Genomic DNA, 26310 nt, shown 5'->3' on the forward strand with positions numbered 1-26310 from the left:
TGTTTTTCCTATGTTAATACTTTTCAGGATTTTAATATGACTACTTACATTAGTGGCATTTTTAGTAATATTATTTTTAAAGAAATAATTTAAAAAATAGGGATTTGTCCATTTCATCTGATGAGTAGTTTATAACTGGAGAAGTAGTAGATAAAGAGGCTAAAATGGTAAGTTGGGGCCGTACTGTAGGAGACCTGGAATACAAACCAGGATTAGGTACCTAATTTTATAAATTGCTACCTCTCACCTTTACCTAATCATAATCAAGTGTGTTTGAAATGAATTCCACTATTTTGGCTTTAAGTATGTAGAATTAATACTGTCTTCTAAATTTGTCATGGTTTGCTTTTTTTATATATATACATACCTTTAAGCATTAGTGTAAAAAGAGTTTATTTAAACGGAATGATGACATATAAAATAAACTGAAAGTTTACCTTTAATAAGAATAATTTTCCATCTGATAATTATAGTTTCTGTTAATGGCAAATCATTATATAAAATCATCACTAATGAAAATGTTAAATAACAAACTGATTGCAGTTGATCCTTGAACAATGCAAGGGTTATGGGCACTGACCCCCATGGAGTTGAAAATCTGTGTGTAGCTTTTGACTTCCTGAAAACTTAACTAGCAGTAGTCTCATGTGACCTTACCAATAACATAAATAATTGATTAACATATAATTTGTATGTCATATGTATTATGTACTATATTCTTAAAGTAAGCTAGAGAAAATAATTTTATTAAGAAAAATCATAAGGAAGGAAAAATATATTACTATTAATTAAATGGAAGTCAGTCATCATAAAGGCCTTCATCCTTATTGTCCTCATGTTGAGTAGGCGGAGGAGGAGGAGGAAGAAGAGAAGGGTTGGTCTTGCTGTCTCAGAGATGGCAGAGGTGGAAGGAAATCCACGTATAAGTGCACCTGCACAGTTCAAACCCATGTTGTTCAGGGATCAACTGTGTTATAGTACCATACTGTATTGATACCATAAGTTTACATCATCTGCTTACAAGATGAATCATTTGTCTGAAGTGGTGAGCAACTTCAATCTATGGTATATGTCAAGCAATTTGACTTTTCTTGTAATGTCATGATTTTTCTCTGCTTCTTGGAAGAACTTCCAGCATCACTAGTGGCACTTCATATGAGTCCCATAATGTTATTTGAAATTTATGGTTTTGCACTAAACACTGTGAGAAACATGTGAGAACTGCAAGACATCATTTTTTACTGTGACATGCAATTTACTGGAGAGGTGAACTGCTCACATTAGCTTCATACAGGTTTTAAGTAGGATATTCGCACCATAGGCTCACCACAGTACCAAGAAGAAGTGGCAACAGAATTATTATAGTAGTACAATATGTACTATAGTTAATTTTATGTAGGTATGATTTTTCTTTTTTTGAGGCAGAGTCTCTGATTTATTTATTTATTTATTTAATTTATTTATTTATTTATTTATTTATTTAGAGGCAGAGTCTTGCTCTGTCATCCAGGCTGGAGTGCAGTGGCACAATCTCAGCTCACTGCAACCTCCACCTCACAGGGTTCAGGTGATTCTCCTGCCTCAGCCTACCAAGTAACTGGGTTTACAGGCCCTCACCACTACGCCTGACTAGTTTCTGTATTTTTAGTAGAGACAAGGTTTCGCCATCTTGGCCAGGCTGGTTTGGAACTTCTGACCTCAGGTGATCTGCCCGCCTTGGCCTCCCAAAGTGTTAGGATTACAGGCATAAGCTACCACACCTGGCCTAATTTTATGTAGTTATAATTTAATACTACATCTTCACATTTGTTTACATTTCTCTGTAAGTTGTATGTAAGTTTTGAGAAATTTTAACTTTTTATAATAGATTTGTATATATTTTATGGTAGTCAATAATAAACTAATATTTACATACATTAAATGCCTTCATGACATATGTAACTTTTTCTTTATTTTAAAAATATTTTTAGGTTACACAATTGATTTGTAATTTTTTTCAAATTGTCACTAATCTCCAAAAAAAATTTCAGTATATTTTCTGAAAAAATTTTACATAAAAGCAGACCCTCACAGTTTAAACCCTTGTTGTTCAAGGACCAACTGTATAATATAAATAACTTTTTAAGAAACTGATATTCCTTTGTTTTGAAAGTAATTTTTCATTAATATACTTTTTGGATTTATATTTTAATTAATTCTTTAAACATGACTACTAAATTATTTCTCTACTTTGGTTTTACAAACTTGATGTTTCTGCCAGATTCAACCTTTAATTATTTTTAAATTGCCAGAAAATTTTCTCATTTGTCATTCTTTAGCTGAAAGATAGCTTAAATGTAATTGAAAATTTAAACATCTTGATATTTATAAAGCTGCATTTTTTTCTGTGTATTTATAATCACTTGAAATTGAGTACCTACAATTTTATTTTCATTACCTACTATAAAATTGAATACAGAGATACACATAATCATCTTTGATTTTGTAGGAATTGCACATAGGTGAAAACCAGATTGAAATGTTAGAGGCAGAACATCTTAAGCATCTGAATTCAATTCTCGTGCTAGACCTGAGGGATAACAAGTTAAAATCTGTTCCAGATGAAATAATACTACTACATTCCTTGGAAAGGCTTGACCTAAGCAACAATGATATTAGTAGGTAAGTTTAAATATCAAATGAATAGAAATTGTGTTTGTTATTGGTTATAATTCATAATTTGAACTATTTGTTTAAAAAAACCCATGAGGGTCCTTTTTTCTAAATTGAATTCACTAAATGTTGATTGAGCAGGAATTATGTGCAGATAAAGAAAGGTTAATTAGGTTTTATCTTTAACAGCAAGCTTGGTATGATAATAGAAGCAGACATATTTACGACTTACTCCAACTGGATTATTATTAGTATTATTACTCTAACTAGAGTATAATTTTGTTCTAGTTAACCCCTATAATTAAATTCTAAGAACGCTGGAATGTATTTACTTTAAAAGCATTGATGATTCTTCATTGCCATAGCACTGTTTCCTAAATATGACTATGTATCAGAATCATTTGAGAAACATCAAGAAAAAAATACAGATTCTGGGGCACTAATGAATCCAAATCTCTGATGATGGGACCCTAAAATTTTTGTTCTTTGTTTTATTTTTAAAAAGTTCCTAGAATTTGATGCTTATGGTCTTCCAACCAGCAATTAATTGGGAACCACCATATTGTAAGATTAAACCCTAGTCTTTAGCCTAACATTCAAGGATGTCTCACATTCAGACTTAATTCATCATTTGTTACTTTTTACTCATACAGGTGTCTTACTCTCTGACTACATTGGGCTATAAATATACCAACCCTTTCTTTGTTTCATTCCTTTATCCTAGAATGCTTTTTTTTTTCTAATACTATTTCATTTTTCATTTTAAGCCCAAATCTGGCAACTCCCTTCTCCCCCTTAAAGCCCCACCAGTGTCTATATCTCTGTTCTCATAACAACTTGACTTGTTTAGCATTTGTCTTATTATATATTTTTTTGATATCATATTCATTTGTTAATATGTAGCTTAATATACAATGAAATTTACCAATCAAGCATACAATTTGGTGATTTTTGGCAAAGATATATATTTGTCTGTAATCCCAGCACTTTGGGAGGCCGAGGCGGGTGGATCACGAGGTCAAGAGATCGAGACCATCCTGGTCAACATGGTGAAACCCCGTCTCTACTAAAAATACAAAAAATCAGCTGGGCATGGTGGCGTGTGCCTGTAATCCCGGCTACTCAGGAGGCTGAGGCAGGAGAATTGCCTGAACCCAGGAGGCGGAGGTTGCGGTGAGCCGAGATCGCACCATTGCACTCCAGCCTGGGTAACAAGAGTGAAACTCCGTCTCAAAAAAAAAAAAAAAAAAAAAAAAAAAAAAAAAAAAACGAAAAAAAAAAAAAAAAAAAAAAAAAAAAAGATATATATTTGTATCACCATGATCACAGCCATTTCTGTCTCCATAAAAACCTTCCTCATACCTTTTGCAGTCAATCCCCTTTCCATACCCCAACGCCTGGCAACCACTGATGTGCTCTGGTACTATAGTTTTGTCCTTTTTAGAATGTCACATAAATGGAATTACAAAGAATGTAGTTTTTGTGTCTGGCATCTTTCATATAACAAAGTTTTTTTTGTGATTCATTCGTGTGGTTGTATTGCTGAGTGTTATTCCATTATAGAGATATACCACAATTCACATGTCTTTTGTTAGTTAATGGACATTTGAGTTGTCTTTGATTTTTTGCTGTTATAAACATTTGTGTGCAAGTTTCTGTGTGGACATTATTTTCATTTCTCTTGGGTAAAGGTGTAGCAGTGGGGTTGCCTAGTTGTATGGTGACCATATGTTTAAAAGACTCCAGTTTTGAAAGTGGCAGTACTATTTTATATTCTCACCAGCATTGTAAGATAATACTTACTGCATTTTAGTTAGCTGTTTGTGGTTTTTTTTCCTTTGTTCAACTGACGATTTGAGAACAAGCATCTCGATATCTCTATACTAGTGCCCTATATTTTGCAGATGCTTAATAGGTTTTATTGATATTGAATTTTTGGGTATAAATGGTTTTTTTAATGTGCCAAAGATGAAAATGACTTTTCTTACTGAAAGGAAACATGAATTGGGCATACAAAAATTATCTTTTTCTCTCTATTTGTCATCATTTTTCAACTAGAATTTTGTTTCCTTGCTCGAAGTGTAAAATTAAAACATTTAGCATCCGTGAGGATGGCTATCTTGAAACAGTGCTTCATTCAAATTTATGTTTAACATTTACTTTTTTAGCAAATGTTACAATTTAACAAATATTTTATAGCTCAAATTCATTTTTAATCTCAATGTGACAATTTTGAAGACAAATCTGATTTTTCTTTTATATGTTTAGCATTTATCTTAAAGGGAAATGTTTTAGGCCTGCATTAGTTGGCCTTTCTTTGAGACTGTTCTGGGATATGTTGTTTGCCATATGTTGTTTTCTAGACAACTCTGGTTGGAGAATACTTATATTTGATGCCTTCCCTAAAATAAATTTAATCTTTTATAGTCTGCCCTATTCATTGGGGAACCTTCGTTTGAAATTTTTGGCATTAGAAGGAAATCCTCTGAGAACAATTCGAAGAGAAATTATAAATGTAAGTGTATTTGGAATTCAGCTCTTTGTTTTTAAATTGAAATGTAGACATATATGTTGATCTATAAAACTGCAAGGTATGTCTTGGTGAATGTCTTTGTCTCCACCCTTTTAGAAAGGAACACAAGAAGTCCTAAAATATCTACGAAGCAAGATCAAAGGTACTTTAAAGTTTTCTTTTACGTTTTGAAGGGTTCATAAAAAGTAGTGAAGAATTAATAGTATGTGAATTTAAATGTATTTTGGGTACACATATTTGGAAATAATAGATCCTGGCAGGTGTGACTCTAATTCTAAATCCATATAGGCTGTAAGAATGCTATAAGTATGGGTTCTGTTGACTGGGAAGCATATTGACAGGTATTTGATTATCTACTTTTCATGCACAGCTTCGCTAAACTCTGACAAAAATTAAGACAAAACACACCTTTCAGTATATGTTAATTTAGCAAGAACATATACCAAAAGTGAAAATAATACAGTAAACTTAATTTTTAATAATTCACTAAACATGTAATAGACCCCGTTTTTATTTTGTCTCTATCATTATAGAATAAACTAAAACATTTTGGAAAAAAAAAAGTCATACGAATGTTTTGCTAAGTGACAAACACTCCAAAACATGGTGGCTAAATGCAGCAGCTGTTAATTTAGCTCACAACTCTGTTGGTTATGCATAACTTAGCTTAGCACTACGTTGCCAGTCAACATATATTAAATAAAATAATATGGCCGGGCGCGGTGGCTCAAGCCTGTAATCCCAGCACTTTGGGAGGCCGAGGCGGGTGGATCACGAGGTCAAGAGATCGAGACCATCCTGGTCAACACGGTGAAACCCCGTGTCTACTAAAAATACAAAAAATTAGCTGGGCATGGTGGCGCGTGCCTGTAATCCCAGCTACTCAGGAGGCTGAGGCAGGAGAATTGCCTGAACCCAGGAGGCGGAGGTTGCAGTGAGCCGAGATCGCACCATTGCACTCCAGCCTGGGTAACAAGAGCGAAACTCCGTCCAAAAAAAAAAAAAGTACATAGTTTAGCTATTTGTTTTCTACTTTATCTTTCAAGTAAATTATTAAAATAATTTTCTAAGGCTCTTATTTTCTATCAATGAAAGCGTTTCCTTCTCCAGATATGCTTTCTCGTCCAGAAGAAACTGATTATTCTGACATGAATCAATTAGAGGTCATGTCAGACTGGTCAAAATTCTATGAACAGAAGGCCAAGATGAACTTTATGTAAGTTCCAGCTATATACAAACATTTCTGCTAGACAGCTTCTATCCGAAGATGGGAGAATAAATCCATGCATATAATTTTATTATTCCCCAAAACTCCACAAAAAGAAAATTGGTAATGGAAATGTTTTAAAGGTATACATCCATAAAGATAGGGAGAATGGGGAAAAAATAAAATAATAAACATGTGGACATTGGAAAGTGAGTTGTTTAGTCTGTTTGGGTTACTATAACAAAATATCTTAGACTCTAATTTATAAATAACAGAAATTTATTGCTCATGGTTCTGGAGAACTATGATTAAAGCACCAGCAGATTTGGTGTCTGGTAAGAACCTGTTCCTTTTTAGGGCTCTGCCCTCAGTGTCTATTTACTTTATAAAGGCCCTACCTCTTAATTGTTACCACTGTGGTTAGATTTCAACATAGGAGTTTTGAAGTGACACATACATTTAGGCCATACCGTGAGTAAGCAAATGGTAACTGAGTTAGTAGATCAGAAAGACCTTTTGGCCATTATGGATAATGCTGTAATAAACATTAATGTATAGGTTTCAGTGTGAATGCATGTTTTCATTTCTCTTGGGTGTATATACCTAGGAGTAACATATATCATAACTCTATGTTTAATCATTTGAGGAACTGCGAAACTATTTTCCAAAGCAACTGCACCAGTTTACATTCTTAACAGTAGTGTATTAGGGTTCTGATTCCCCTACATCCTCATCAACATTTGTTATTTGACTCTGATTCTAGCCATCTTGATGGGTCTGAAGTATCTCATTATGGCTTTAATTTGCATTTTTCTCATGAGTAATGGTGGAGAGAGCATCTTTTCCTGTGCTTTATTGGCCATTTGTGCGTCTTTAGAGAAATGACTATTCAGGTCCTTTGTCCATTTAAAATTTTTTTTAAATCATTGTTCTGTAAAGAGTTCTTTACAGCCGGGCGCGGTGGCTCACGCCTGTAATCCCAGCACTTTGGGAGGCCGAGGCGGGTGGATCACAAGGTCAAGAGATCGAGACCATCCTGGTCAACATGGTGAAACCCCGTCTCTACTAAAAGTACAAAAAATCAGCTGGGCATGGTGGCACGTGCCTGTAATCCCAGCTACTCAGGAGGCTGAGGCAGGAGAATTGCCTGAACCCAGGAAGCGGAGGTTGCGGTGAGCTGAGATCGCGCCATTGCACTCCAGCCAGAGAAAAAAAAAAAAAAAAAAAAAAAAAAAAAAAAAAAAAAAAAAAAAAAAAAAAAAAAAAAAAAAAAAAAAAGAAGAAAAAAAAAAGAGTTCTTTACATATTTTAGATACAAATCCCTAGTTAGATATGTGATTTGCACATATTTAATAGTTTGCTGTGGACTGTCTTTTCATTTTCTTGATGTTGTTCTTTGAAGTATAAAAGTTTTAATTTTGGAGAAGTGCAATTTTTCAATTTTTTTTCTTTTTTGTTCATGTTTTTGGTTTTATATCTAAGAAAGCTTTACAAAATCCTAGGTTATAAAGATATGGCCTATACTTTCTTCTAAACATTTTATACTTTTGTTTTTAAATTTAAGTCTTTGATCAATTTTGAATTATTTTTTATATGCAGTGTGAGGTAAGGATCAAATTTCATTGTTTTGTATGTGGCTATTCAGTTTCTCAGCACCATTTGAAAAGAGTATTCTTAGTATTCTTTCTGCTTTGAATGGTCTTGGCATTCTTGTCAAAAATCAACTGACTATAAATGTATTTGGTTTATTTCTCTACCATCAGTTTTATTCTATTGATCTATATGTCTGTCCTGTGCTAGTTTCACACTGTCTTGATTACCCTTGCTTTGTAATAAGTTTTGAAATCAAATCAGGAAGATTGATGGCTCCCACTTATTCCTCTTTCTCAGGATTGCTTTGGCTATTCTGGATTTCTTGCAATTCCATATAAATTTTAGAATTAACTTGTTAGTTTCTACAAAGATAAAGATTCTGCATTTCTGTAGATCAGTTTGGGGAACATTATCATCCTAACAATATTAAGTCTAGCATTCATGAGCATGGAATGTATTCCTATTTTAGATCTTTAATTTCTTTAAACAATGTTTTATAGTTTTCAGCATATAAGTTTTATATTTCTCTTAAATTTATTCCTAAGCATTTTATTATTTTTGATGCTATTAGGAATATAATTGTTTTCTTAATTCCATTTGCGTGCTGTTCTTTGCAACTGTATAGGAATACAATGACTTTTGAATGCTGATTTTGTATCTTGTAGCCTTGCTGAAATTATTAGTTCTAATACTTTTTTGGTGTATTCCTTTAGATGTTCTATATACAAGATTGTGTCATTTGCAAATAGAGATAGTTTTACTTCTTCCTTTCCAATCTGGATGCCTTTTATTTCTTTTCTTGCCTAATTCCCTTGGCTAGACCCTCCAGGACAATGATGAATAGGAGGTCTGAGATTGGACATCTTCGGGGGAAAGCATCTAGGTTTTCATTATTAAGTATCATTAAGTTAGCTGTGGGTTTTTTATAGATGCCCTTTATCATGTTAAGGAAGTTCCCTTCTGTTTCTAGTTTTTGAGTGTGTTTATTCTAAAAGAGTTCTTGAGTTTTGTCATGTTTTTTTCTGCATCTGTTGAGATGGTCATGTGATTTTTAAAATTCCGTTAATATGCTGTATTATATTAGTTGATTTTCAGGTGGTGAATCAACTTGCATCCATGGCTAAATCCCACTTGGTAATGGTGTATAATTCTTTGTATATGTTGCCAGATTTGTTTTTTAGTATATTGTTGTGGATTTTTATGTCCTTGTGCATGGGAGTTATTGATCTGTTGTTTTCTTGTGATTTTTTTTTTTTTTTTTCTGGTTTTGGTAATAGCCTAATACTGGTGTCATAAAATGAGTTGGGAAATGTTCCCTCCTCTTTTGTTTTTTGGGTGAATTTATGAAGAGTTGGTATTCATGCTTTGAATGTTTGGTAGGATTCAGCAGTGAAGACATTTAGGCCTGGACTTTTTTTTGTGGCTTGGTTTTTTATTACTCTTCACTTAGATTGTTTCTTCTTGAGTCATTTTGGTAGTTTGCATCTTTCTAGGAGTGTGTCTATTTTATCTGAGTTATTTAATTTGTTGGTATATAGTTGGTCGTAGTTTATCCTTTACATTTTTGGAAGGTTAGTAATAATGTCCCCTCTTTCATTTCTGATTCTGGTAATGTGAGTCTTCTCTTTTTTTCTAGGCCACACTAGCTAAAGATTTGTCAATTTTGTTGACTTTCCAAAGAATGAGTTTTTAGTTTCATTGATCTTCTCTATTGTTTTTCTATTCTCTATTTCATTAATAAACACTCTAATCATTTGTTTCCTTCTAATTGGTTTAGGTTTATATTGCAGGTACAACTGATTGGGGCCAGCATGTAGGTGGTAAAAGAATTTACCAAGATAGTTGTAGTAAAGAAAGGCAGATTTATTAGAGAAAGTATGGAGATATGTTGCAGGGGTGCAACAAGTAGCACAGCAGAGAAGGGGCTGTCTGCCAATAGGCAGGTGCTGGAGGGGAGTTTTATAGGGTCATGTGTGGAGTGGGCCATGTGGAACGAAGTCATGCTGCTGGGGCTGTGTACAGAGCCAGGTATTTGGGAACAGGATGTTGTGCAAGCAAATTGTCTGTGATTAGAGTTTTCTATGATTAGCTGTCTCTTGGAACAGTTGTTCTCCCCCCACCTTGGATCCCTTTTCATCGTTGCTTACTTATCAGGACTCCAGAGTTTAATTTGCTCTTTTTTTCTAGTATCTTACGGTGGAAAGTTAGGTTATTGATTTTGGATCTTTTTTCTTTACATAGGCATGCATAGTTATAAATTCCCCTCTAAGCATGGCTTTGATATGATATAAGCTTTGGTATGTTATGTCATTTTCATTTATCTCAAAGTATTTTCTGATTTCTCTTTTGATGTCTTCTTGACCCATTGGTTGTTTAAGAATATGTTGTTAAATTTCCATTATAATGTGCCCTCGACATAAAAAAATGTTTTAAGTCATTTTGTCTGATATTAGTGTAGACACTCAATTTTGTAGTTGTCTTATTGCCTGGTTCTTTCCCGTGAGCTTGCTTGCATACAGTCTGCTGTGTACGGTCTAGGCTGTATCTTCTGTAGATCCAGGAATTCATCCTAACTGCCTTTTACCACAACCTTCATTGTTTTTGAGAGTTTTCATGCTTGCTGTGAGTGAAGTCAGTTCTCTTGGGATGCGATTAGGAGCTGGTTTTATAACCTGTTTCTCACCTAAGCAGAATCTTTGAGCTGGGACTGTGGAGCTGGGAATATGGAAGATGCCAAGCTTCTCTGAGAGTGACACTCCCCCTAGGAGCTGAACACTCGGTAGAAGGAGTCAGCAGTAGCCTTATGTTCTCTTGGTTTGCTTCTCTTTATTTGAACCAGCAACTTATGAGCCAGGGGAAGAGCAGTCAGGGCCCCAGTATTCTCATCATGCCAAGCTCAAGGTAGAGCCTCCTTTCTATGCATGGCACTGGAGTGAAAGAAGGGAGTCCTCATCCTGCTCATTAAGGATTTAGCATTAACAATAGGCAGCTGGTGACAGGATGAGAAATGCTGACACACATCTCTGGAAGAAAGCTCACTGGCAGCAAAGCAATACTCCTTCTCAAAATAAATAAAAATAGAATCATTTCCAGAGGCTTGAAATTATTACTAGTTTTTGCTTTATTTTATTTTATTTATTATTTTTTTTGTAACAGCGTCTTGCTCTGTCACCCAGTCTGGAGTACAGTGGTACAATCGCAGCTCACTACAACCTCTGCCTCCCAGCTTCAAGCAATTCTTCTGCCTTAGCCTCCTGAGTAGCTGGGATTACAGGCATGCCACCACGCCCGCCTAATTTTTTTGTATTTCTAGTAGAGATGGATTTCGCCATGTTGGCCAGGCTGGTCTTGAACTCCTGACCTCAGGTTATCCACGTGCCTCAGCCTCCCAAAGTGCTGGGATTACAGGCGTGAGCCACTGTGCCCAGCCTTATTTTAAATTTAAATTAAATTAAATTACTTTTTTTTTTACAATTTGTAACCAGCTTTTTCTGAGGAGCAGATTAGCAGAGCTCCTCTTGCTGCCATGATGGAAGTTGATCCTCTGGGAGGTATATTTTCTGTGTGGAGTCTATGCAAAAGAACAAAAATTAGGTAAAACTAGCATATTGCCACAGTAAGCAATAATTTAAAGCTCATTGGCCAAATGTCAGTAGAATCTTTTACTGGGAACGTCTCCATATATATCTTTGCCTTCATCTCAGTTTTTCATAGCTCTTCTATCTTTCAGCCCTTTATGTTGTCTCTTTTCCTGTTTCTTTCTTCTTTTTTTTCCTTTTTTTCTCCTTTCTTTTGGGGATGAGGAAAATTTTTTTAGAACAGGATCGTAAGCCAAGAGAAAACCAAGCAAAAGACAAATGCATGTAAAGAATGGCCTTATTGTTTAAGAAGTTCAGAAGTAGAGAATATCCAGTTCATCTACTTTAAAAAATAAAGAAAAGAGGAATATCCAAATAATAAATATTCAAAGCCTGAGAGAGTAATTTCCCAAAAAGAATTTTTTAAATTTTTGATTATTTTTTTATTTTTAGAAGCGGGGTCTTGCTCTGTTTCTTGGGCTGAAGTACAGTGGCACTATACTAGTTCTCTGCAGCCTCAACCTTCTGGGCTCAAGCAGTCCTTGTGCCTGAGTCTTCCAATCAGTTAGGATTATAGGTGTGTGTGCCACTACACCTGGCTATTTTTATTTTTTTGTAGAAACAGGGTCTTGCTATTTGCTCATTGTGGTCTTGAACTCCTAGACTCAAGTGATCATCCTGCCTCAGCCTCCCAAAGTGTTGGGATTTACAGGCGTGAGCCACCATGACCAGCCTGTATTTAATATTTATAAACTTTCAGTTTGTCGCTGTGCTTCTTGCCAATAATTGATCATGTTATTAACATCCTATCAGTCTTCCTTCTCTCCCTGGTTACTCAATCACAATTAAATAATATCCCTGGGTATTTCCTGACATTTGTAGTTTCTGGGATTTAGTTATCTCTTCCATTTTTCTTGGTGTTTTTACAGGTGTACATACTTAGAAAATACATACTTAGAAAATTCCTTTTGACTTCAAAATAGGTTGAATTATTCAAAGCATATAGTGCCAAGACTCTTAAAACTGTGATAATCATATGAAGAACAGTTATGTGTGTGCATGATCTAAAGGGAATTACAAATAGAACTGAAACATTTATTTTGAATTAATACTTAACTTTGCACATACATACATGTAAAGGGCCCAAGACTTTTTTTTTAATCAAAGCATAACTTTATTATCTATAAGTAATAAGTATTTTCTCAGTGAAAAGATGCTCAGTGAAAGAGCAGTCTACATACTTATCTAGAGGCACATAAGAATCACTTGTGGTGCTTTTAAAAAAATACAATGCCCAGGCCAGACTTTAGCCCAATTAAATCTGAACTTGGGGGTAATGGGGCCTAAATAGTTAAACAATAGTTAGAGTGGAATTGCATTTAATTATTTCTACATTTTCTGGAGCTCCTTGAGGAAAAGGTTGGGACACTTCATTGCTTCATATGTTTGTTTCCTTCAGCATTTTGTCTCTGCTTTTTAACTACTCTTTTCTGTTTTAGAGGTAAAAATTCATTGGTGAAAATTAAAAACAGTGCCAATCATTTGATTCAAAAGATGCTGGTAGAATGAGATAAAAACTTTGTGCTGAAATGAGTAGAAACTACTAACTTTAAAGAAATTGAACAATCCAGAGGCATGAAATTATGTACCAGTTTAAAATAAACTTAGATTTTTGTTAAACGCCACTTGTCTGTGATGCTTCAAATGTAGAAACGTGGTCCACAGATTCCTCAAACTCCATTGTCTCAAAGAAAAATCTTGTTCTCTTTTAAAGCTTATTAAGTTTTGGTCGTGATTAGTTTATATTCTTGCCAGTTCTAGCAGAAGTGCAGTAATTCATGTAGGATTTAGATAAACTTTCTGCAATGTACTGTTATGTATCTTTTGCTATAAAGAGTAAATATACAAGTCCCAGGTAGCCTACTCTGAAGTTATTATTATTGAAAAATTAATCTTTTCCTAATCTGGAGAACTTAAACCATTCTCCACAGATGATCATTATTATCATTTTTACATTTTAATTGGTGTGTTCTTATATTGAGCCTGTACATCTCTGTCTGTAAAATGCAGATAATACCTTTTTGAAAGCTTTGTTTTTGAGAATCACAATTTCATGAGGTAGCATTGTGTGGAATCACCCTACAATGTCCTTGATTCATCTAAATAGTATTAAACCTTCTTATTTGGTTATCACAGACTTTCAAATAATCCTGATATCGATTTACTTGTTCTCTGTTCTAAATTGATATTTACCTAGCCTACATCAATAGGCTAGGTAATAGATATCAATGGAGATTGAGTCAGTGATGGTGTCCCCTCTACAATTAGGTTGCAGCTTAATCCCCAGTGCAACAGTACTGCGAACTGTGGCCTTTGGGAGGACTTTGAGTCTTAAGGCCTCCACTCATCAGTAGGCTCGGTAAATATCAATGGAGTATAATTTAAAATTTTGTTTTTATTGCTTATAAAATATCTTTTTAAAGACCAGGTTTGAGGTTTGCAAATTAGCAATCAAACGTGCAAATCTTATACTCATTACAGTTTGTGATAAGCCCAAAGGATAGATTTTAAAGGAAGACCCTTGTAAGAGCATCTCAAGCTGGAGATAAGTGAGTGCAACTTTATTGGTAGATGTGTTCCAGTGGTGGTGATATTATGCCTGCCAAGGGTCAGGTCCTGCCAGATTGATAAAGTTCCCCAGTGGTTGCTGCTATGGTTTCAGTGATGATGTCCCCTCTGCAATTACGTTGAAACTTAATCCCCAGTGCAACAGTACTCAGAATTGTGGCCTTTGGAAGGAGATTGAGTTTAAGGCCTCCACTCTCATGAATAGGATTGGCAACCTTATAAAAGGGTTTGAAGTTGAAGGCAGTGTTCTCTTGCACTTCTGCCTTATGCCATATGAGGAAGCCCCCAAGCAGGCACCGAATGCTGGGCCTTGATCTTAGACTTCTCAGCCCTCACAATTGTGGGAAATAAATGTCTGTTGTTTATAAATTACCCAGTTTTGGTGTTTTTTTTTTTTTTTTTTTTTTAAATTAACTCTGCATTGCTTGAGGAAGTTTGTGTTATTTCGTTATAGTAGCACAAATAGACTAAGACAGGTCCCAACTCCAATTATGCCATTGTGGCATTAAGCTTAATTACTTTATTTGATTGTAAAAATTGCCTTTATTCAAGCTCTATCACCTGATTCTGATATCTGTGTTCTGAGTTTAATTTCTTCCTGTGTCACCAGGATCATCTTGCTATGCTCCCTTTGATAGACATAATAATGACGCTTCAGTGATGGCCACACCCTAATCCCTGAAACCTGTGACTAGGTTACCTTACATGGCAAAAGGCAATTAAGATTGCTAATTGAGGCCCGACGAGGTGGCTCAAGCCTGTAATCCCAGCACTTTGGGAGGCTGAGGCGGGTGGATCACGAGGTCAAGAGATCGAGACCATCCTGGTCAACACGGTGAAACCCCGTCTCTACTGAAAATACAAAAAAATTAGTTGGGCATGGTGGCGTGTGCCTGTAATCCCAGCTACTCAGGAGGCTGAGGCAGGAGAATTGCCTGAACCCAGGAGGCGGAGGTTGCGGTGAGCCGAGATCGGGCCATCGCACTCCAGCCTGGGTAACGAGTGAAACTCCGTCCCAAAAAAAAAAAAAAGATTGCTAATTGATTGACTTTAAAATAAGGATATTATTATTGTGTTGGCCCAGTATAATCACGAGGATTCTTTTTTTTTTTTTTTTGAGACGGAGTTTCGCTCTTGTTACCCAGGCTGGAGTGCAATGGCGCGATCTCGGCTCACTGCAACCTCCGCCTCCTGGGTTCAGGCAATTCTCCTGCCCCAGCCTCCTGAGTAGCTGGGATTACAGGCACGTGCCACCATGCCCAGCTGATTTTTTGTATTTTTAGTAGAGAAGGGGTTTCACCGTGTTGGATGGTCTCGATCTCTTGACCTTGTGATCCACCCGCCTCGGCCTCCCAAAGTGCTGGGATTACAGGCATGAGCCACCGCGCCTGGCCAAGGATTCTTAAAAGTAGAAGAGAGAAGCAGAACGGGAGGTCAGCATAATAGGATGTGAGAAGAACCCGCTGTTGCTGGCTTAAGATGGAGGAAGAAGGCCATGAAGCAAGGAATATGAGGTGCCTACTACGAGTTGGAAAGGGCAAGGAAACAGATTCTTTTTTAGAAAAAGGAATGCAGGCAGACCTGCCAAAACCCTGATTTTAGCCCAGTGAGACCCATTGCAGACTTCTGAACTACAAAACTATAAGATAACGTTTGTGTGTTTTAAGCTAAGTTGTGGTAATTTATTAAAGCAACCATGGAAAACTGCCTGTAAATTGGGCATAAAATAATTTATGGCAGTAAGTTATATATTAATGAATTGGAATCATATTTTCAGTTTCTTTTCAATCTTGTACTAAGGAACAGTCTTTGGGAAATTATTATCTATGTTAGCAGGCTTAGGATAGACTCTGTACAATGGGCCTGGCCATAGTTTATCACACACACTGTCTTACTCATTTTTATGTCCCCAGCACTTAGTACAATGCCACAGAGTAGAAGCACAGTAACAGTTTGGGGGATAAATGAATACACTTGTTGTAATTACATCTAAACCCAGGGATTGCTGCTGATTATGTATTATCAATTTATGTTCATTGTCTTTCATGTGATAAAGGTGGGATGCTTGACTAGAGAAATAGGTTTGGATGACGGTTCTCAAACTTTAGTGTCCATTGGTATCACCTGAAGGCCTTGGTGAAACAGATTGCTGGGCTCCACTCTCAGAATTTATGATGCATAGGTTTGGGGTTGAGCCTAAATGTTTGCATTTCTAACAAGTTCCTAGGTTAAAGTGATGTTGCTGTTCTGGGGACCACACTTTGGGGCATTTTATGCCTCTGTCCCTCTCAGATGTCTTCTCAGGGGACAAACTAGCTCTGCATGTTTTCCAAGAATTATCTGCTTTTCTTTTTGTAGCCACCCATTCTATTCTTAGGCATTTTACTGTATAGGCCTGGCTAACATATTTAGTAGTTTTCCTAAGGTTCATTCTTCCACCCCCAGCCTTGTTGCCTCAGAAAATAATGATTCACTTAGTTCCTCTCATTTTAAGAGTAATATAGGATAATACAATCAAATATTAAAAATATCTAAAAAATGAAATGGAGAAGTTTAAAAGATGGCAAATTCTTTTAACAACTTCTGTTATTGACAAGAAGGTATAATTTCTCACTCCATTCTGAGGTGGTTACTCTCTTGGAATTTACCCTAAACACATACTGCTTCCATAAAAATACATTCAACATACATATATTATTGTACTTACCATACTATTTTGTAATTTTGTTTATCTTCTCCACTAGATTGAGTTCTTCTTTCTTCACCTCTTAAATAGTACTTACACTAGTTTATATGTGCTGGATAATGTTGTAGAATGAAGGAACAAATAAATAACCAAATGGACCCTAGGTTTTTACTTTCATTTCTAAGAGACGGTCAGGCTCATCAGCTTTTCTAACCTCTTGTAAAACTTCTGGAGAGGCAGAGTGATCACTACTTACTTGCTTCAAAGGGATAAATTGAAGCTCTGAAAACTTCATTCTAGGTGACACTTGTTCAACTAAGTCACCCATCATGCCTTCTAACCTCATCACATAAATGCATTTGAAAACTTCTTAAAAAGGTTTCTCCATTCTTGCTTTATGTGATTGACGTCTTATTTGGCTATGTTCTTGTCAGTCACTTGTAAAATTAAACTTTTTTTTTTCTGTCTGGAAACTTACAAGATCTTCTGTTCATTGCCATTGTTTGAAATTTTATGTTAATATACTTTGATGCGGTTCTACTTTTATTTATTGTGTTTGGCTTATATGGTCCTTTCAATTTGAAATTTTGGTGTTTTAAAAAATTATGTAGTTTTTTAAAAATGAAAAAGACAGTAAATGCACATGGCAAAAAAAATCAACATGCAAAGATATATAATGAAAGGAAATCTTCTCTCATAACAGTCTTCTCCACAGAGACAGTAGACTCTCTCCTTATATTCCCCTTGATGCTAATTATTAAAAGGAGCTCTTTGGAAATTGTTGGGAATACCCCATCTCATTACATGATCATGGTAGTGTACATAGGTATTTTTAAAACAATGCTGGATGTTGTTGCTAGTTTAATATTGTCTCTCTGCTTATTTAATTTTGGCACTGTATTATATATTATGTAAAGTAACTTAACCAAACTGCTAGGGAAGTAGTACTACTACCAGAGCATTAACTTAGTAATAATACTTTCCTTAATGTCTTTTATTTCTGTTTGATATCCTGTCATTTATTCTGTGCTACTTCTGTGAATAAAGTATTCATATGATACATGCATGGGTAACAATAATAATTTAATCATTATTGACTAATGAATAACTGATAGGCCCAATGCAAGAGAAATATACTTAGTAATATTCAACAAATGTTTATTGAATGCCTACTGGCCTGAAGCAAGATCAGTGATACTACTAATTTTTTGTTTTCTTTAGGCATGCCTTCAGCTATTATGTATGAATTTTGGGACTGTTTCATCATTTTTACAGTGTTGAAAAGTGATAGTCTTATTTTACGTCTCTCTATATTGTTCAAGTCTTTTTTGCAAAAATATCACAAAGTCATTTCTTTTAAAAAGTGTATTTTTTAATATATATACCATATGATGGCAGTGTTAAACAGTATCTGGAGATTAGTAAGGTGGTTGATGGTTTGTGAATGTGTGAGTATACATGCATGTTCGGAAAATATCTATCAAAAATAAAGTCTTGCATTTGCTAAGAAATAACTCTTAACATATAAAATGTACCAAAGACCCAATTATGCAAATTGTCAAATTTTAAGTGATTAAGGATAATCAATTTTATTGTCTCCTAAACCTAAACTGCAAGCATATGTTTATTTCGTAGTCATTTGAGGGAAATAATATTTTTCTTTCATCAACAAATTTCTTCTAATGGACCATATTATTTTGCATAAGAGGAAGGATTACTTATTATTTGTTCTTATACATTGTAGTTATTCTATGTAGGTTCTTTCTTACTGCTAAATTTCCTTTCAGTAGGATTTACTAGACAGTTTTGAAGCCATGCTACAGTAACTTTTATCTATTTTCCATTAATTAAATATTAAATTCCAGACTGATAATTGAGTCATTGGAAATAAAGCATATAACTAAAGACATTCTTACCAATAATATCTAGAAATCATGTACACTGTTTTCATATATTAAGAATTTTAACAATGACTTTGTAGTATAAATATTAGCTTCATCTAACTTTTCTTTGCCAGATGATGGACCTAGCCAAAGAGACTCTGCTACTGAGACTGCCATGACACTACCAAGTGAATCCAGAGTCAATGTACACGCCATCATCACATTAAAAATGTTAGACTATAGGTATGTAATTCACTATTATTATTATTATTGTTATTACTTTGTAGAAGTAGGGTCTCAGTGTTACCCAGGCTGGTCTTGAATTTCTTGGGCTCAAGCAATCCTCCTGCGTTGGCCTCCCAAAGTGCTAGGATTATAGGCTTGAGCTACCATGTCTGGCCTAATTTATTTTTTAAAAAATATTACCATACACATAGGAAGCTTCTCAGAAGGAAACCCTTCAGAAAAAAGACAATTGTTGAGGAAAAATTCATTAGAGTACTTGACCTAGAATAATGGTAATTGCAAAAAAACCATGATGAAATATAAGGATATTAAAAGTGTAATAAAAAATAGAATGATATTAAAAGTATACATGACCTTCAGTGCTCATTCCTTTTGCAGTTTGTGTTTTATTATGCTTGAGAGATAGATGGTTTTGTTAAGTGATATTTTTTATGGGAAAATTTTATTATTATTAAAAAAAGAATGACAATATTGATAATAAAGTTCTCTAACTCAGTAACCAGCATCCAGAGAGAATTTTTTATTGATGGTGGATGTCTATGTTAGTAAATAAGAAATTACTATTATATAATTAATGAAAACCTTGATCAGCAGGCAAAGCTTGAGAGGTTGTACCCTGCTAATTTTATCTGAACATAAGTCAAATAATATAGTAATAATGTGCTCTGGTAGCAAATATACCAAAGCTAAAAAATTACAATGTTAGTATATAAATTGAGGTCAACCAAAAAATTTTAAATATTTTTTTTGAAAGTATATTAAATTGGAAAAGAAGATACCTATACAGAGATTGAAGGTAGTTGTCAAGGATCGTTTCAGTACTGTCTAAGGCACCAACCACCAAAAAATAAGCAAAACTGTCAAAGTTTTTGTAGCAATTGGTTCATTTATGGGTATTGTAGTGAAAATACAAAAGAATATAAACTCAAGTCACTAGATTTATTGAAGTATCTACACAACCAACATTTGTGTATGGTCTTTTTAAAGTATCAGTAAGAACTATCTTCTTAGCAGTCAGGATACAGTTTCCATTTCACACTTGTTGTGTTTCATTCACATTATTCTCACCTCTTGCCTGCCACTCTTAGAAATCACTACTGTAAGCAGCAAAATGACAGGATCACATTCACACATAACAATATTAACCTTAAATGTAAATGGGCTAAAGGCCCCAATCAAAAGACACAGACTGGCAAATTGGATAAAAAGTCAAAACCCTTCAGTGTGATGTATCCAGAAAACCCATCTCACATGCAAAGACACACATAGGCTCAAAATAAAGGGATTGAGGAAGATTTACCAAGCAAATGGAGAGCGAGAAAAAACAGGAGTTGCAATTCTAGTCTCTGATAAAATAGACTTTAAACCAACAGAGATCAAAAGAGACAAAGAAGAACACTACATAATAGCAAAAGGATCAATGCAACCAGAGAAGCTAACGATCCTAAATATATACACACCCAATACAGGAGCACCCAGATACATAAAGCAAGTTCTTAATGACCTACAAAGAGACTTAGACTCCCAAACAATAATAGTGGGAGACTTTAACGCTCCACTGTCAATATTAGACAGATGAACAAGACAGAAAATTAAGGTTATCCAGGACTTGAACTCAAATCTGGACCAAGTGGACCTAATAGACATCTACAGAAATCTTTACCCCAAATCCACAGACTATACATTCTTCTCAGCACCACATCACACATACTCTAAAACTGACCACATAATTGGAAGTAAATCACTCCTCAGCAAATGCAAAAGAATGTAAATCATAACAAACAGTCTCTAGACCACAGTGCACTCAAATTAGAACTCAGGATTAAGAAACTTACTTAGAATGGCACAACTTCATGGAGACTGAACAACTGGCTCTTGAATGTTGACTGGATAAACAATGAAATGAAGGCAGAAATAAAGATATTCTTTGAAACCAACGAGAACAAAGACACAATGTACCAGAATCTCTGGGACACATTTAAAACAGTGTCTAGAGGAAAATGTATAGCAATAAATGCCCATGTGAGAAGCAAGGAAACATGTAAAATTGACACCCTATCATCAAAATTGGAAGAGCTAGAGGAGCATGATAAAAAAAAAAAAAAAACCCTTGAAAGCCAGCAGAAGACAAGAAATAACTAAGATGAGAGTAGAACTGAAGGAGATAGAGACACAAAAAACGCTTCAAAAAATCAATAAATCCAGGAGGTGGTTTTTTGAAAAGATCAACAAAATAAATAGACCACTACCCAGATTAATAAAAAAAGAGAGAAGAATCAAATAGAAGCAATAAAAAAACCATTAAAGGGATATCACCACTGATTCCACAGAAATACAAACTACCATCAGCGATTACTACAAACAACTCTATTCACATAAACCAGTAAACCTGGAAGAAATGGATAAATTTCTTGACACTTACACCCTCCCAGGCCTAAACCAGGAAGAAGTTGAAACCCTGAATAGACCAATAACAAGGGGTGAAGTTGAGGCAGCAATAAATAGCCTGCCAACCAAAAAAAGCCCAGGTCCAAATGGTTTCACAACCAAATTCTACCAGACATACAAAGAGGAGCTGGTACCACTCCTTCTGAAACTATTCCAAACAATCCAAAAAGAGGGAATCGTTTCTAAATCATTTTATAAGACCAACATCATCCTGATAACAAAACCCGGCAGAGACTCAACAAAAAAGAAAACTTCAGGCCAATATCCATGATGAACATGGATGCAAAAATCTTCAATAAGATAGTAGCAAACCGATTGCAACATCACATCAAAAAGCTTATCCATCACAATCAAGTGGGCTTCATGCAGGGAATGCAAGGCTGGTTCAGCATACGCAAGTCTGTAAACGTAATCCACCACATAAACAGAACCAAACACAAAAAAACCACATGATTAGCTCAGTAGATGCAGAGAAGGCCTTTGACAAAATTTAACAGCCCTTTATGCTAAAAACTCTCAATAAACTAGGTATCGACGGAACGTATCTCAAAATAATAAAAGCTATTTACAACAGACCAACAGCCAATATCATACTGAATGGGCAAAAACTGGAAGCATTCGCTCTGAAATCTGGCACAAGACAAGGATGCACTCTCTCACCACTCATATTCAGTATAATATTGGAAGTTTCAGCCACAGCATTCAGGCAAAAAAATAAAAAATAAAAAAGAAATAAAGGGTATTCAATTAAGAAAGGAGGAAGTCAAATTGTCTCTATTTGCAGACGACATGATTGTATATTTAGAAGACCCCATCATCTCAACCCAAAATCTCCTGAAACTGATAAGCAATTTCAGCAGTCTCAGGATACAAAATTAAGGTGCAGAAATCACATGCATTCCTATAAACCAATAACAGACTAACAGAGAGTCAAATCCAGAATGAGCTGCCATTCATAGTTGCTACAAAGAGAATAAAATACCTAGAAATACAACTAGCAAAGGATGTTAAGGACCTCTTCAAGGAGAACTACAAACTACTGCTCAAGGAAATAAGAGAGGACACAAACAGATGGAAAAACATTCCATGCTCATGGTTTAGAAGAATCAGTATCGTGAAAATGACCATACTGCCCAAAGTAATTTATAGATTCAACACTATCCTTATCAAGCTACCTATGACCCTCTTTACAGAAGTGGAAAAAAAAAACACCTTAAACTTCATTTGGAACCAAAAGAGAGCCCGCATAGCCAAGACAATCCTAAGCAAAAAGAACAAAGCTGGAGGCATCACACTACCTGACTTCAAACTATGCTACAAGGCTATGGTAATCAAAACAGCATGGTACTGGTACCGAAACAAAGATATAGACCAATGGAACAGAACAGAGGGCTCGGAGGCAATGCCACATATCTACAACCATCTGATCTTTGACAAACCTGACAAAAACAAGCAATAGGAAAAGGATTCCCTGTTTAATAAATGGTATTGGGAAAACTGGCTAGCCACGTGCAGAGAACAGAAACCGGACACCTTCCTGACACCTTACACTAAAATTAACTCCAGATAGATTAAAAACTTAAACATAAGCCCTAACGCCACAAAAATCCTAGAATAAAACTTGGCAAAACAATTCAGGACGTAGGCATCGGCAAGGACTTCATGACTAAAATGCCAAAAGCATTGGCAACAAAAGCCAAAATAGACAAATGGGATCTAATAAACCTGCAGAGCTTCTGCACAGCAAAAGAAACAATCATTAGAGTGAAACGGCAACCAACAGAATGGGAAAAAATTTTTGCAATCTACCCATCTGACAAAGGGCTAATATCCAGAATTTACAAATAACTAAAACAGATTTACAAGAAAAAAACAAACCCATTCAAAAGTGGGCAAAGGATATGAACAGACACTTTTCAAAAGAAGACATATATGAGGCCAACAAACATATGAAAAAATGCTCATCATCACTGGTCATTAGAGAAATGCAAATCAAAACCACATTGAGATCACACCTCATGCCAGTTAGAATGGCGATCATTAAAAAATCTGGAGACAACAGATGCTGGAGAGGATGTGGAGAAATAGGAACAATTTTGCACTGTTGGTGGGAGTGTAAATTAGTTCAACCGTCATGGAAGACAGTGTGGTGATTCCTCAAGGACCTAGAAATAGAAATTCCATTTGACCCAGCAATCCCATTACTGGGTATATAGCCAAAGGATTATAAATCCTTCTATTATAAAGACACATGCACATGTATGTTCATTGCAGCACTGTTTACAATAGCAAAGATCTGGAACCAACCCAAATGCCATTGGTCATAGACTGGACAAGGAAAATGTGGCACATGTAAACCATAGTATATTATGCAGCCATAAAAAACAATGAGTTCTGGCCTTTGTACGGACATGGATTAATTGGAAACCATCATTCTCAGCAAACTGACACAAGAACAGAAAATCAAACACTGCATGTTCTCACTCATAGGTGGATGTTGAACAATGAGAACACATGGACACAGGGAGGGGAGCATCACACAATGGGGTCTGTTGGGGGCAAATAGGGGACGTACAGCAGTGGGTAAGGAGGTTGGGGAGAGATAGCATGGGGAGAAATGGCAGATATAGGTGACCAGGGGATGGAGGCAGCAAACCACATTGACATGTAGGTACCTATGCAACAATCCTTCATGTTCTGCACATGTACCCCAGAACCTAAAGTGCAATAAAAAATATATATATATATTTTTATATATAAATACAAATATATGTATATACATATATATATATATGTATCTACATATATATATATACATATATATATGTGTATATACATATATATATACATATATATATGTGTATATACATATATATATACGTATATATATATGTATATACATATATATATATAAAAGAAATCACTACTCTAAGCTAAATTCCTTTTACCACGCTAACACAGGTAGTTCTTCTTACAGAGCATGGCAAGTTAGCATTTTTTTTTTTTTATTTTTTATTTTTTTGAGGCAGTGTAATGCTCTGTTGTCCAGGTTGTAGTACAGTGGCATTATTTCAGCTCACTGTAACCTCCACCTCCTGGCTCAAGTGATCCTCCTCCCACCTCAACCTCCCAAGTAGCTGGTACTGCTACATGCTATCATGCCCAGCTATTTTTTAAAATTTTTTGTAGAGATGGGGTCTCTCTATGTTACCCTGGTGGTTCTGGAACTTCTGAGCTCAAGTGATCCTCCTGCGTAAGCCTCCCAAAGTGCTGAGATTACAGGTGTGAGCCACCATGTAATTAAGCCATCAACTTAACATATTTTATATTCCAAATAATATACCCATTTATTCAGTAGATATTTTTGGAGTCTACTAAGTATCAAATTCTGTGCTAGGTATCATAAATAAACTGATTTATGAGATGGACTTCATTCCTGCCTTAGACTTTTGTAGCTTAGAATTTCTTTTATGCCTGGCTTCTGGCTTCCATTCCTTCCTCTGCAGATAGCACTTATTGAGTCCCTATTCTAAGGGAAACTAGGTACATATGCTATTGCTTTCAATCATGTAGACAATCTATAAAGTAGTATTGGTCCAATTTTATTTTGAATAACCATTTCTACTTCTTAAAGACACAGATATCACAAAAGCATAATTGTAGGTTGCTTTGATTCTTAATTTATTGTAATTTGTTTTTCTCAAAGACTTTAATTGGAAAGGAGTATTCTATTTAAAATTTAAATTCTGAATCTCAAGGCATAAATGTTTTAAACTAAAATTTTTTAAATAGCCTGAGTCTTTTAAATTTTACCACCACGAATCAGTTCCCCATGACTTGAGCATTTGTGATTGAAGGGGTGAAAATACTGCATCTACACAGAAGAAAATGGGATGCTAAATCAGAAGTAGGAGGCATAATAACTGAAATGTAGGTGATCTTTTTACATATTTATATTACAATGCCTTTCTTATACAATTCTTCCATATTATACATTATATATAATATTTTTTTCTGTGCATACAGTCATTCATTTGGGATTCCTTTTTTTTTTTTTTTTTTTTTTTTTTTTTTTTTTTTTTTTTTTTTTTTTTTTTTTTTTTTTTAGACGGAGTTTCACTCATGTTACCCAGACTGGAGTGCAATGGCGCGATCTCGGCTCACCGCAACCTCTGTCTCCTGGGTTCAGACAATTCTCCTGCCTCAGCCTCCTGAGTAGCTGGGATTACAGGCATGTGCCACCATGCCCAGGATTCCTTTGAAGATTCTTTTAGGTGGATGACATTGTGTTAGGCAATAATAATTTTAAAAGAAGAATGTAAGGATAATGGCGAATTATAACATCAAAAAATGGTTAAATCTGCAAATGTTAGAGTTCTATATAGTATTCCCGGTTATCCACATTTTTGCTTTATGCAATTTTGGTTACTTGTGATCAGCTACAGTCCAAAAATATTAAATGGAAAATTCCAGATGTAAACAATGTATAAGTTTTAAATTGTGCATGTTCTGAGTAGCATCATGATATTTTATGCCATCCCTCTTTGACCTGCCCAGAACATGAATCATCCTATTGTCCGGCATATCCATGCTGTATATACTACCCCTCCCTAGTCACTTACTAGGGATAACAACAGGTGATAACAACCTGTTATCAGGTTGAAAAAATATGGTATATACTATATAGGATTTGGTCCTCTCAGGCATCCATGGGGGTCTGGATAAAGGGGAACTAGTGAAATTTTTTTTTTTTTTAAGAATAAAGGAAAGGAAGAAAGAGGAAGAGGGAGAGGGAGAGAGAATAGGGGTGTTGTTTTATTGCCCGGGCTAGAATGCAGTTTAAAACTGGGTATGCC

The 26310-nt window shown here is 35.3% G+C and overlaps 1 protein-coding gene across 4 annotated transcripts in view; it reads left to right on the plus strand.

Moving 5' to 3' along the window:
* Positions 1 to 26310, plus strand: part of LRRC40 (leucine rich repeat containing 40) — a 77046-nt gene that overhangs the window by 34057 nt on the left and 16679 nt on the right. For all 4 annotated transcript variants that reach the window (XM_017531958.2, XM_017531959.2, XM_037739749.1 and 1 more), the window contains 4 exons: positions 2489 to 2661; positions 5080 to 5167; positions 5282 to 5327; positions 18895 to 19003. In XM_017531958.2, the coding sequence (XP_017387447.1) occupies positions 2489 to 2661; positions 5080 to 5167; positions 5282 to 5327; positions 18895 to 19003 (416 nt within the window). The remainder of the gene's footprint in view (positions 1 to 2488; positions 2662 to 5079; positions 5168 to 5281; positions 5328 to 18894; positions 19004 to 26310) is intronic.

Source organism: Cebus imitator, unplaced genomic scaffold (genome assembly GCF_001604975.1).
Source record: "Cebus imitator isolate Cc_AM_T3 unplaced genomic scaffold, Cebus_imitator-1.0 Scaffold3, whole genome shotgun sequence".
In the NCBI taxonomy this organism is placed as follows: Eukaryota; Metazoa; Chordata; class Mammalia; order Primates; family Cebidae; genus Cebus; species Cebus imitator.